The following is a 13,933-nucleotide window of genomic DNA, read 5'->3' on the forward strand; positions in this document are numbered from 1 at the left end:
TTTCTTTTCGTTAAAAGAACTTTAAACATATGGTTATATTTGATTGTATTCGAAAGGTGCTTCCTAACATCGGCCTTCATTAGCCTAATCATAATGCGTACTCAAAAATATTAAATCTTATTTTGGACATACTTTGAGGAGCAGTAACATTCTAATATCAATATTAAAACATAAATATATAAATATTTTCCATTAATAGCAATAATGGAGTTACAAGTATGCGTAGCTTGGACTAAATGTATGGAAGTCATCATGAACAGAATTCCATAGCATATAATCAGCATATGGTTATCTGACGAATAGAACAAATAGTAATTAAAAATTGGTCTTCCACTAAAACTAAAAATTCCAGGATAAAACGCAGGGCGAATTATCACACCATCAAGTAGATGCTATTTCAGACTCTTGGGAATTTAACGCCGTTGGACCATTTCCGTTTTAATATATAAACATTACACACAATTTAGTGTTTGTAAAATTAGCCACAAGGTAGCTTGTCACTTAGTTGTAAATTGGATTACAGCAGAAAATATGGAAAAACATTTAGAACCAGAAATTATATTACGCTTTTGTATTTTCAAAATCATTATGATCGATAAATGGTGCATAAAGCATGACGTAATGCCGATATATTTAACTACAAATGTTAATTTTTACACACTTTTAACCACGCTAATATTCTCGAAATAAATACGTAAACAAATCCATCTACATTCCTTGATATCTATCGTTCACGAACACCAGACCAAATGGGAATGTTTAATTCCACACATTTAATTTGCAAGAAACACGTACATACAAATGTTATCTAAACAATCAGCCTATTATTTATTTGCGGCAAAGAGTCCAGAACTTATAAAGTCCCATCAAATAAATAGAGAAAAAATCTCTCACAAAAATCAGGACGTTTGAAAAAAAAATCTTCGAAAGTTTTTCGTCCAACAAATTAAGAATTATGATAGATATCATAATCAGACAACATTTGCCCCTCTTCCCATTCACAAACAAGGGACAAAGGAAAAGCATTTTCTAAGTCTGTTCATGAATTAGCAAGGAACAGTTGTAAAGTAAATCCTAAACTAAACAGGTCTAACTAACGTTAATATTTGAAACGAGAATCCAATATATTTCCGGCGTTTGCATCAAACCATTTTTTAAAGAATAAACAAGACCAAAAGGAAGAGAAGAATCAAAACTACAAGGAACCTTGTTAGGATCTTTTCATAACGGAACTACAATATGGCGGCGCACACAATCAACTCCTCGTTGACATACTTCTATTACGAATGATTGCAATATAGTAAAGAAAGTACTTTGCATGTGCCAACCAACAATTTCACTTGTCCTACAATATAGCAAAAAAACTTGGCCTGGCAACTTTGACCTTAACTTTACTCTCAATCTGCATAATGAACAATCTATAGTCACGACATAGACTCTCATAAAATAAGAACAAAATAATTTAACCCCTTCGGGATCCTATGGTACAATTTGTACCATATGCACTTGTCATGGTACATTGCGTTATTTCTCTTCTATTTGAGCTTCTTCGTCCGGGTTTATTTTCTTTTTTTTTTTTTTCAAGTCCAGAGGCCTTACAGAAGACATTACGTATGGTTTCAGACCGCCCTGCATCCAGACATAGGAAGTGATGACGTCATAAGTCAAAAATTTCTTTTCTCATTTTCTAAGAGTATGTTCAATATTTTTTTGCGGGCTTATTTTTCTACGTAGAAGATTGAAATTTTGCACAAACATTCAGTCCACCGAGTAGTATTTACCAGATTTTTTGTTCCGATGTCAGTGCTAAAACAGGGGGGAACCTGAGGGGCAAAAGGGGTAAAAATAGGGATTTTTTACCCCAAAAATCCCGTTTTTCGTCATTTTCCCGCCTTACATACATGATAGGACCACGTGAGTCATACCGTCTGAAAGGCACTTCCATTTTGAAGAGAACGACGGTCGAATTATTATTCTAGGGTAATTAGGGCGTCTCAGTGAATTTTTATCCAAATATACTTCTGTATAGGGTAAAAGTGGGGCATGGTAGGGAATTTTTTTCTGGCGGGCCTATTTATTCACGTAGAAGATAGAAATTTTGCACAAACATTCAGTCCACCGAGTAGTATTTACCAGAAGTTTTTTCCTATTTCTGCGTAAAAACAGGGGGGTCCAGAGGGGCAAAAGTTGAAAAAAGGGAAATTTTGCCCTAAAAATCCCTTTTTTCATGAATTTCTCGCCTTAGATACATGATGGAGACGTAAATGGTACCGCCTGAAAGACAGTTCTATTCTGAAGAGAATGATTGGCGGATTATAGTCCTAGGGTAATTAGGGATGTCTCAGGAATTTTTTTTCCCTGAGATCATAGTGTTTTATGGTATTTTGGGGCATTGTGGGAATTTTTAATAAAAATTCTCCCGCCCTTACTATTCAAGATAGAAACTTGAAATTTGGCACACAAATTCAGTATACCAAGTACTATTTATCAGATTTTTTTTGATGGCTACGATCACACAGGGGGGGTCCAGGGGGGCAAAAGTTCGAGAAAAAATTTTCCCTCCGAAATTTTCACTTTGACAATTTTTTCCCGCTTCTGGTATATGGTATGAGCATGCAAGTGGTACCATTCGAAAGCCAGCTCTATTCTGAAGAGAATAAGGCATGAACCATGATCCTGGAATAAATAGTGACGATACAGTAGCTGCTTGACTAAAAGTCTAAAAAATAGCCCAAAAAGCCAGGATCCGGAAAGGGTTAAAAAATCCTTTCTATGAAATTCAATTACATAGAGGTTTCTGCTGGATTATTACGACCTTCAGCCTTATAATCCTCTTACGCATCATTATTGTTGGCATTTTATTGAACTTCTTATACAAAAGCATCATATGCTAAAAATTCCAGCTGATCAATATAATAGTACTTTTCGTTTTCTGCAGGATGACTGCACTCCTGCTTCCATCTATTTATTTACATATTATCCTTAGCATTCTTGTTATTTACACATGATTGATTTATAAACAGACTTATCTTCAAAGAACCACACTTAATCCCAAAGCGGAAATATCACTGAAAGAACTGTACCAGAACAAACAACGCAAGTTGTATAAATTGAATAATCACATGAAGGTAATACAGTGGACGGAATGGTTTATATTTATTAAACTAACGACAGTGCTAACCTATCCTAATCTCGAATACAAATGATAGCAAGATTTTATTCTGCTTTAGTAATTGGGGTCAGAATATTTTACAAGCATGTTTATTTAACTACAAAACGCAACCTTTTATATTTGTGTCACCTCGCATCACCTTGTGGGTTAGAATGTTACAACCAGTGTTAACAGTGTAAATGAACCAGTGTTACCACTGAATTACAGCCAGTGATACCAGTGACTTTATGTCAAGTGTTTTCCTTCTAAAAAGAATTTTTCAGATTATATTTCACCACCTGGGGCTGGGATATCCCCTCATATTCACAGACAGCACCACGTGATTGTCACTAACAATCACAAGCAGCCGATGGAAATCGTCTCTACTGAAATACGAGGTTTACATGACGAAATATGAGGAGGAAAGTATATTAAGTGAGACCACTAAATCTCAACAAGCACCGCCTCGGGTGTAAAAGAGCATTTTAAGAGTCTGAAGGGAATATCAATCAATTTCTACCTTTCTCTTTAACCCTGTAGCCTTACTAATTTCCCCAACGCACTGGGCTGGAGATACTAACCCATCTGTACGCTGCTACAGCAAGAGATTCCTATCCCTGTCCGTCTTGCACTGAATATTAGACACAACCTCACATCCGCCTTGCTCTGATCAGGAGCTTCTTTTCCGATCTCCGCGCTGCACTTGGCAGTAGACGCCTAAGCACTAACCACAAGACTTTTGCGCTGCTCTGGGCGGGAATTCAAAACTTATAGAGAAAGGATATTGTAGGAGACATCTACTTATTTGTTCTACAGTGTACATAATTTGTATTGAACATTTTATAATAAAAAGTTACGGAGGAAGACCCATGTACCGCTTCTCTACGATACATTACAATATATATTTAGTAACCAGAAGTTTGCATCTTGTAAGTATATTATTTATACCATCTTCTAAACTGCTTACTGGGGTTAAAAGTTTGATAAAGTAGTATAAACGGTGACTAACAATTATAAACCGTGAATCTTTTGCAAGCTGTAAATTTTAATTTCGTGGAGTAGTCACTTGAATATTTCAATGTTTTAACTCTTACGCTCCTCTCGTACAGCCATAATTATAACCACAAGCTTACACTTACAACTAGAGTATAAATACTCGAAGGATCCTAAATCTACCTGAAATAACCTTTGGTTTTCTGTGGAATTTTTAGAAGCTTGGCAACTGCACATTACTGAAATTTTCTCGAATGTTTAAACTTACATACTATGTTTTCTGTATCCCTGTGATTTCTTTACTATTGCAGTTGCTGAAATAGAATACTATTGATTAATTGATCTTCACAGTTTAACAACAGTTTTATGTCTTTTATTCTAATCGCACCCTCCAGAATGTGTTGTTTCGTTTGAAGGAATAGGAAAACACCACCAATATTTCCAAAATAAAATGTAAACTAAGAGACGAATGCAATGTATCGTTCAGTGGAGGTTTACGTTTTATTTTCATTGAAGTAGAACGTTTCACCTACAGAAACCCTTTACTACCATCACCCTGAAATTATAGGCAATACCTAGCTATGTCCTTCAGTATCTCGAGATACAGAAATTTAAGCGTTTACCACAGTTTTCTTAGAAGTAAAAAATTGATCCGCATAATAGTCTAATCCTGTTCAGAATAGTAACATGCCTAATCCCACTCCTAGGGCAGCACGTAGGTCTACGTCTATTGTTAAAATTGTACAAAATTGAATGTTTGCACTAAAATTACAACATAAAACAGTGGCTTATTCTGCAGCATACTCTTCTAAAATGAAATTCAGAACTTTGCTTTCTTGGTCCATTTTCGGCCAGCGTATGATGTTTAGTTGTGTAATGAGTGATTTAATAATCTTCGGGACTCAAAAAGTTTACACACATAAATTGTGATAGATCTAACAATGCTATCAGAGCTTAATTCTTCTTTCACTAAATGCACTGACACATTATCAGTGCGTTGAATATCCGACAGAAGAAAGATTACCTTCTTTACATTATACACAAGTTTTCAATTTTAAAAATGAATGAAAACAAATTTTGTATCCTAAGAAAAAAAAATTAAGTAGCGCCGTCCTATGAAAGTTCTAATACTTTTGATCCCTTATTTTAGCTATTTTTGCTTGTAACAGATATATAGATTTTAAAATACTCCGTACTGTAGACATACCTGATAGTACATGCCTCTTCCCGCAGTCCTCTTATTCCGGACAATTTCCTCTTGGCCCATGCTTGACGATAATTAATAGATGTTTTGTGAACCTTTTTACGTTTTCTAGAATCTTTCCTTTCTGTTGTAACATCTGATATTGAGTAGCGGGTTAATTGACTAATCGCTGAGAAATGAATAGGGGCTCTAGTGTTAAGATTCTCTGAACTGTGGCTAGCATGCCCTAACGTAGAATGTGATGCATACTGCTTTTTTTTCCTCAAACGTATAAGGAACATAAATAGAGGATGCAGGAGGAAATATAAAACTTCTACCACTGAAAGAAAGCTTCCGCCAATGCAGAATGCAAATATTCCTCCAAACGAAACTGCAACAAAAATTATAGTTAGTACCAACAACATAGCGTTACTATATGCCAGAAGATGTATTTCAATTTACACTTATGGATTAGACGTGTTTCTATTCAGAATTAATAATAAAGCAATAAAGTAGGTGAGAAGGAATTGCTCCACGCAGGTTCTGTGTTGATTGAAGATTGATGTAGGATGTGAGGAGAGCATGAAGGAATAAATTTGAGTTGAAGGACACAGAAGAAAAGATTACAGTTAGTATTTGACGATAAGGTAACGAATTTCTTGTATTCTCCTTAAGATATTTACATCCGTTATCGATAGTTTAAACTTAGTCAATTACGTTTATTAGTTTAAAATAGGACTGGGCTTCCAACAAATATTTGGGAACTTAACAAAAGTCAAGTGAAGAAATATGTAACGTCCACCTCCGCCTAGCCTCTCCAACTCGATTCCAAATTGAGAGTCTTTTTAAATAATAATATTAATATTAACAATAACAATAATAATACTAATAAAAACTGTCGATCTGAACTCATTCCGAAAGGCCTGGCAGAAGAGACTTCACGGATAGAACCCTCCTCCCAGCTTAAACCTATGCTTGAACCATGATCCGATATTCTTTACGCTCACAACAAAATATCAGGATATAATATGTATATAATATAATAAACACCAGAAATCAATTTTTCATTTAACAAATTCATTCAAGAAAAAGATTGTTATGTTAGATTAACGCATAGACACAGCCTCGACTTTACCTTCATTTACGGAATCAGGATACTCGCCTGTAGCCCTCCATTGACTGCACTTTCTCGAAAACAAGCAAATGAACAATTTGGTCGAATGAGTGTCAGTGAAAAGAGTTACGGAAACTTTTCATTCGATTTTTTCTACTTCCGGAGGAGCAAACATTCCAAAAGGAAAATAAGAACCCGAGTTAAACTTAAGTTGAGCTGGAAAAGTGAACAAACCATTTCCCAGTGATTAATTAAACTGAACTACATTTGTCCACCACACAGTTCCAAAAGTAAGAGGAAGATCCACACCGTATAATGAATAAAGAACAAGTTAGGCATCACAGCGTAATACGCTGACTCCATGACAGCACAAGCGAACTAGCCACGCCCCCTTTTGTGCGATTGCATTCCTTTCTCTCTCTCTCTCTCTCTCTAAACCTAACCAGTAAATCTTTTCATTATTTTCCTTTTTTTAAACAAAAGACAAAACCCTATAACGAAAACTAATCGTTTTTACCACAAAAGAGTTATATACAACTTTTCAAGGCTAAATTTAATGACAAGCAAATTAATTATAATCAGATCTTTTTACAGTTCATACTCATTTTCGTTTTCTTTTAATTCTTTAATAAATTGGAAATCTTTGGACGAGTCCATATTTCAGTGGTAACAGACAGCTCGAAATGATGACTCGTTACAAATAGAGCAAAATTAATTTTGAGAAAACACGGAAAAGCTACGTAGTTATTTAGACAAAGTATTCAAAGACCTCGATTAATGAAATTTGAAGAATACGATTGTATAAGAACGTAAATTACTTAAGGTTGGTTTAAAGGGACAAGTTTTGCCAGTAGATGTCACTACAGCCTTCTTTTCTCTCTGATGTATATTGTTTTCCTGTCACGAAAATTCAACATTCCTTTTAGAAATTTCAACGTACAGACTTAAAATGTTTAGAGAAGGAACTTCATAACCTATCGAAGACAACAATCCGCGACGAATTTTATTTCGAATTTTATCATTGTTTTATCAGTATAGTGTTAAAGATTTGGATATTGAATTTCAACAATTAAGCCATTTCAACAATGAAGAAAATTCTAAGTAAAAATTCGGCACCAATTGTTATCTTCGGTAGCTTATCAAATTCCTTCTCTAAAACCTTGAAGTCTGTTGATTGAAATTTGTAAGTGAAATCGTGAATTTTTGTGAAAGGAAAGCAATATACATCGGAGAGAAACGAAGACTGTAGTGACATCTATCAGCAAAACTTGCTCCTTTAAACGACTTGACTTGATTTTGAGTTTAACGTCCCGTTCAGCAGCGAGGCTATATGAGACGTGGACCCACTGATTAACGTGGAATCCGAACCACATGAGCTCCCGCCGGGAATCGAACCCGGGCTTTCCACGCCAAAGGCTCCTTTAAAAGGACCTTAACTACAAATAACAAGTATTGTTTATATGTTTGTCTTACTGATTATACGTGTATTAACGTGTTGTCCTATAAAAGACTCTTTTCTTTACGTCTTTACATTAGGCTGTTCGTACATCGTCACACAGCATCTTACCTGCGATATCATACCCCAATATAACTACGGAGATTATCAAGATCACATGCGCAATGTGAGACAACCTCTTCTACCATTGACTCCTTCAATTCATGTATAAAAGTGTTTATGGTAGTAGTCAATAATACCAATTAAATAAAACAACATAAGATTACACCTGTGGTTTTACAAACAACTAACAAATTTCGTGTATTATATGGTAAATAGTTACATTAATTATCGACAATTGAAATTTAGTCCATTACTTGTATTGTTTCAAAGTTAAGAATAGACTTGAAATGAGTAATTTTAAACTTAACAAAAGTCAAATAAGTAACGAAATAGAGCAAACATTAAATGTGGTAAACAGCAAGCTAACATTTGAGGAAACATCAAACAGGTATATTAATAACTTGTATAAGAATAACAAGTCTAACATCCATCTTCTTTTTTCTAAAGTTTGAAAATTAAAGTTGTTTACAGATCATTGTAGGAAAGATATTAGCGATAGTAACTAGTTTTCTTGCAAGAATTTCGTTTCAATGCTTTTTATTTCTTGAGAGTATTTTTGTTATTGGGGACCCATATACTAGAACAATATTCTAATTTTGGTCTAACGTATGTAATTTTAAGTGTTGCTAACGTTGTCTCACGGAAAAGTCTTGCCCTGTTCTGTACACTAAACTTAAGTTTGTACATGCCAGGGCGCAAAATTTGAAAGTCAGACGCACTTGCCAATCCAAAAATGATGGTCGCCAGGTATCACTCACGTACAATTTGTGAGCCTTCCCCTGAACACAGCGTTTGGTTTGGGAAAGAAAGAGATTACATCAGAGCATAAAATTTCAAACCAAACAATCAATAGATTCAGGATAATCAATTTTGAATTGTACAATTTATATACATGTTAAAAATCTTGCCTTAAAACTTCATGTTTGTGTAACGCATTTTGTCTACACGGAAGTGTCAGTTGTCGATTGCAGTTTTCGAATCAAAGTCCTTAAGTGAAGAACCATTGATGGAAATTGTCAGCAAATCATTCATCTTTAGTGAATTGAAGCGTTTGGAGGATCAAGGTATTATGTAACAAATTGAATATGACGGAAAAATTAACTTTCACAACTTTGTCCGTCAACATACCGCCTTTGTCGTTTCTAAATACCTGCACCCAGACGAGGACTCAATAAATAATGTGTTACGTAGCGTGAACCGCCAGAATGCAGCGTTTCAAAGACAAAACCTTTATCCTCCAAACGCTTCAATTCCTGTAGGTAGTAGTAACTTTGTTGAGACTGCTGAAGCCTCTCTCACATGAAGCAGTACTCACAGGCCCGATGGCAGAACTTTCTTTGTCTTTCAGCGAAGAGCTTTTGTAAGTCAAACATTTTCTGCAGGAATTCCAAAATAAAAATAATAAAAAAAAATAAAAATAAAAATAAAAATAAAACTAAAAATGATAGTAAAATGCTTTTACTACAGCGTTACATGAAGCATGGTGTACAGTTTTCAACGGTATCCCTAGTTCGAGTTACAACCTGTGAGGTCACATTTTTTGAAGAGTTTTGCTAAACGAAAGAGATTCCAAATATTTATGATACAATAAGATACGGTATTTTGTAATGAGAACAGCTTTAAGGATATTTTTTTTTCTTTTTTATATTGTAATATCCTATGTGATGTAGTAAACAAGCAATTCCACGCATCAATGTTTACAAACACCACCACATGGTTCGGCAAGAGTATCTTTACCAGAGGGACCTATAATCACATGCAGACGACGGCTTCTGGCCCCTCTCACGGAGCAGAAGAGGACAACGGAGCAGCAGCGCCACCGCAACACAAAGGACCATATAAATTGGATGGACGAAGGCAACTCGATACCAGTTTTCTGGTGACCCTCCTACTGTCTGCTTCGGGTTTAGGAGTAACCTAACCTAGGCCTCTAGTCTCCTACGGGACTACTCCTATCCCATCTCCTGGCTTAGCCTGCTATGGAGCTGTGTTGGAGATCCTGTCTGCGACCTTACGGTCAAAGACCACCTATGACTCACCTTGATTCTAGAGAGATCAATTTGTATAGTATTTTGTGAAAACACTTTTATAGAGGAAGCTTTTTATTATACAATCTGGTAGTGGGAGTCGATTCCGGACGCTCTTTTTATTAACTGTTCTACCTAAAGATCCTATATGAGACAAAGTTTTACAATATCCTGATGGGGTCCATTTAGGATAATGTATGTAAGATGGTCTCTTATTTCAATATCATCACTAAGTAATCCTTTGATGCTGGCCTTCTCTACACCACATTCGTAGCCACTCAACCTCAACTTTCACATTTGACCTCAGAGAATTGTATACTCAAATAAGACATTAGCTTTACTGCAACAGAGTATTTGTCTCTGAAATCTATTACCGTAACTTTAAGGAGAGTCATCAATTACTCTTTACGCGATGTAGAAGAAATGGTTCAAATTATATTTATGCGAGTCGTACGTGCATATAGGACATCTACACACAGCAGGGGTGTTTTTATACTTTTCTGTTGGGTAGTTTTTTGTCTTTTTTGTTTCTCCTGGAAATTTTTTGCACAGGCGTGAAAAATTTTCTGGGATCACGTCGCAGATCGCGGCATGTTCTACTATGGGGCTCACAGGTAAAACTGTATAAAATGTGATAATTGGAAGAAATTTGGGAGTGAAGTTTTGACTTAAATCTTTTTCAGAGTCTGATTCAGTGTCAATCAAGGAAACAAAAGACTATATTCTGCTAAAAAAAGGTCCGGTTTTTTCACTGTATAGAGTTGGTTGCAGATATTTTTTAAATAAAAAAATGTTTTATATCTCCCACAGCAAATTCAAAGATTTTTCCTCAATGACAATTATTTTCGTGTGAAACCGAAACTATGCAACCCTGTGAGTTTAGGCAGAAACTACATCTACTGAAAATTGGACGCCAACTCTAAATTTCTAGTCGCCAGTGGCGACCTTGCGACCGGAAAATTTGCGCCCTGCTATATGCGCTGTTTGTTATCATACGTATGTGTTGATTGAAATTTAGTTCAGGATCAAAAATAAAGCCTTAACCTTTAATAGTACTTGGCCTAGACAGTTTGGTTTCTTTTAGTGTGTAGTCAAAGGTTATGGGATTTCTATAGCCTAGCCGCCTTTGTCTAATTCCGTTGCTGTAAAATTTGTTACAACTGCTAGGTTTGTTGCAGTACATCTATAGTGTAATGAGCTATGATGATGTATTGATATAGCTGACTTTTGGCAGAAGGAGCTAATATAGCTATAGGTCCGAAGTTTTTTATTTCGCTTTTATTTTCAGACTTTGGCAGTGGACACACTAAACTTTCTTTCCATATGTCCGGAAAAGTGCATGTTTTATGGATATATGGAGTGGATACTTGAATATATCAATATAGCCTTTGAGAACATAGGGAGGAATACCATCAGGTACACATAACGCTTTTGATTTCAGTGCCTTTATAGCCAATTTAATCTCTTAAAGTTGTATTTCTTTAAGTTGAAAGTTATCCAACAGGCTATCGTATTCCGTCTTGTTAGAAATTAAACTCTCTACGTCATATTTTCCTGAGAAATTTCAATAAACAGTTTGAAAGTAATGCGCGAAGGCCTGAGAAATCTCACTGTCATGATTTGTGTCTTTCCCATTGTAAGTCAAAGAGATTGGTGACGCGTGTTTTTTTTTTTTTTTTTTTTTTTTTTTGACAAAACTCCAAAGTTGGCCCGGATCATTATGAATAGAAAGTTCACATTCTACAATGAATGTTTTATACGCAAGTGATATGTCAGTCGCTATCTGTTTATGTCACTTTTGAAATATTTCACTATGATATAGGCTTGCATTTATTGCACTTTTCCATTTTATATGATATTATTTGGATTTTATTTTTTTAAAAATTATACTATAAGTAAACCAGCTTGGATAATTTGCATGAACATATTTCTTACGGGGAATACATATGCTAAATATACCATTAATCAAGTTGTAAAATTTGGATAGAACAGTATTAATATCATTTGTTTGCGAAAGACAGCCCCAGGTTTTTTGTGTAGTTCAACTGGTTATTCTTTGGAATCTGCTTTCCTAAAATTGAAACCAAATATTTTAAGTTGAATTTTTTTTTTTTTTTTTTTTTTTTTGAAAGTTAGATTTGAGAGCGACACTTATTGCTTAATGGTGTCTGTCTTCCCTTGCAGTAAGAGAACATTCTTTATCAACGAGAACCTTATCAATATTTGTTAATATACTAAATCCAGAGTTCGGCCACTGCTGTTCTGAATATTATTAAATGACGTTAAATTATATAAAGACATAAAGTTATATAACTTTTTGTAATTCTTTGTTGATGATAAGTAATCAAAATCACAACCAGTTCTTTCAGGAAAATTGTAATCCCCTATGCAGAGAATGTTGCTACCTATTAGGCAATTATTCTGAATAAATTGATAAAATTGTTCATATATTACCAGTGATGAAACTTTTCCGGAAAATTTCCCGATTCACAAAAACATACTCCACTTATTCCTTCATCATTGTTTAGTCAAGATGTGAGGTGCAAAATTTTCTTCTATATTTTTCTGGAAAATTTTCCGTTCTTAACAAATATCAGTGATTAAGTAACAATTCATCAGTATTCATACAATTGATTGAATTCATATATAGAAATGTTAAAAAGTGAAAGATCGTTTAAAGAATCTGAAAATTTTCATGGCTCAGACAATTTTCAGTACTACGTAGGAACAAGTGGAACAACTTTTCATGAATCGAAAAATTGTTTGTCCTCTACAGTGAAAATTTTCCGAAAAATTTTGAAACGGAAAATTTTCCGATTCGTAAAAACATACTCCACTTATTCCTATATCGTTGTTTAGCCATGATGTGAGGTGGAAAATTATCTTCTATATTTTTTCCGGAAAATTATCCGTTCTTAACAAATATCAGTGATCAAGTGACAATTCGTCAGTATTCATAAAATTGATTGAATTCATATATAGAAATGTTAAAAAGTGAAAGATCGTTTAAAGAATCTGAAAATTTTCATGGCTTAAACAATTTTCAGTACTGTATAGGAACAAGTGGAACAATTTTTCATGAATCGAATGAATAAGTGAAGTATGTTTTTATGAATCGGAAAATATTCATGACTTTTAATAAATTCAAATTTTACATAATAGAATGGGATATTTGTAGTCTACGAACTCGAGGTATGTTCTCTGCATTTTGCACACACACACACAGAGAGAGAGAGAGAGAGAGAGAGAGAGAGAGAGAGAGAAAGAGAGAGTAGTTGATTTGAGTTGATTTTGAGTTTAACGTCCCTTTCAACAGCGAGACTATATAAAACGGTACCAACGGATGTGGAATCCGAACTATATGAGTTCCCGCTGGGCGTCGAAGCCAGGTTTCCCATGCCAAAAGCGCGTATGTTAACCGCTTAGCAACGAAAGAGCTGGCAGGGCAAGAGAGAGAGAGAAACACTGTAAAATTTTATTTCCCAACTTGAAATATTAGAAAATTTTCCGGTTCCCGAAAGCTAATTGGAAAATTATAATTTGTTGATGACTAACTTTCCTCTACTGAAATTCAATTTTGTGGCTCTATGTGCAGTTAAATATAGTGGAAAATTTTCCACCTAACATCACTTTACATAATATCCAAAATTGTCAGGTCTATGAAAAGTGTTTTCACTTGTTTCTACATCGTGATGAAAATTTTCCGATCTATGAAAATTCCTCTCACTTGTTTCTACAGAGCAATAAAACTTTCCGATTAACAAAAAAGTTGTTTAAGTTCTTGTTTCAAAATGATGAAAACTTTCCGACTCAAAAAGTTCTTCAATTTTTCCATATAAGGCAGGAAATATTTGGATTCATGAAAAATTGTTCCACTTTTTCCTACATAGTACTGAAAATTGTCTAA

The 13,933-nt window shown here is 34.7% G+C and overlaps 1 protein-coding gene across 1 annotated transcript in view; it reads right to left on the minus strand.

Annotated features, from left to right (window-relative positions):
- LOC145672727 (uncharacterized) overlaps positions 1–13,933 on the minus strand; it is a 139,935-nt gene that overhangs the window by 89,891 nt on the left and 36,111 nt on the right. The window contains exon 3 of the mRNA XM_081741903.1: positions 5,352–5,718. Coding sequence (XP_081598029.1) covers positions 5,352–5,718 — 367 coding nt within the window. The remainder of the gene's footprint in view (positions 1–5,351; positions 5,719–13,933) is intronic.

This window comes from Thermobia domestica, chromosome 16 (genome assembly GCF_964235325.1).
Source record: "Thermobia domestica chromosome 16, izTheDome1.hap1.1, whole genome shotgun sequence".
Lineage (NCBI taxonomy): Eukaryota > Metazoa > Arthropoda > Insecta > Zygentoma > Lepismatidae > Thermobia > Thermobia domestica.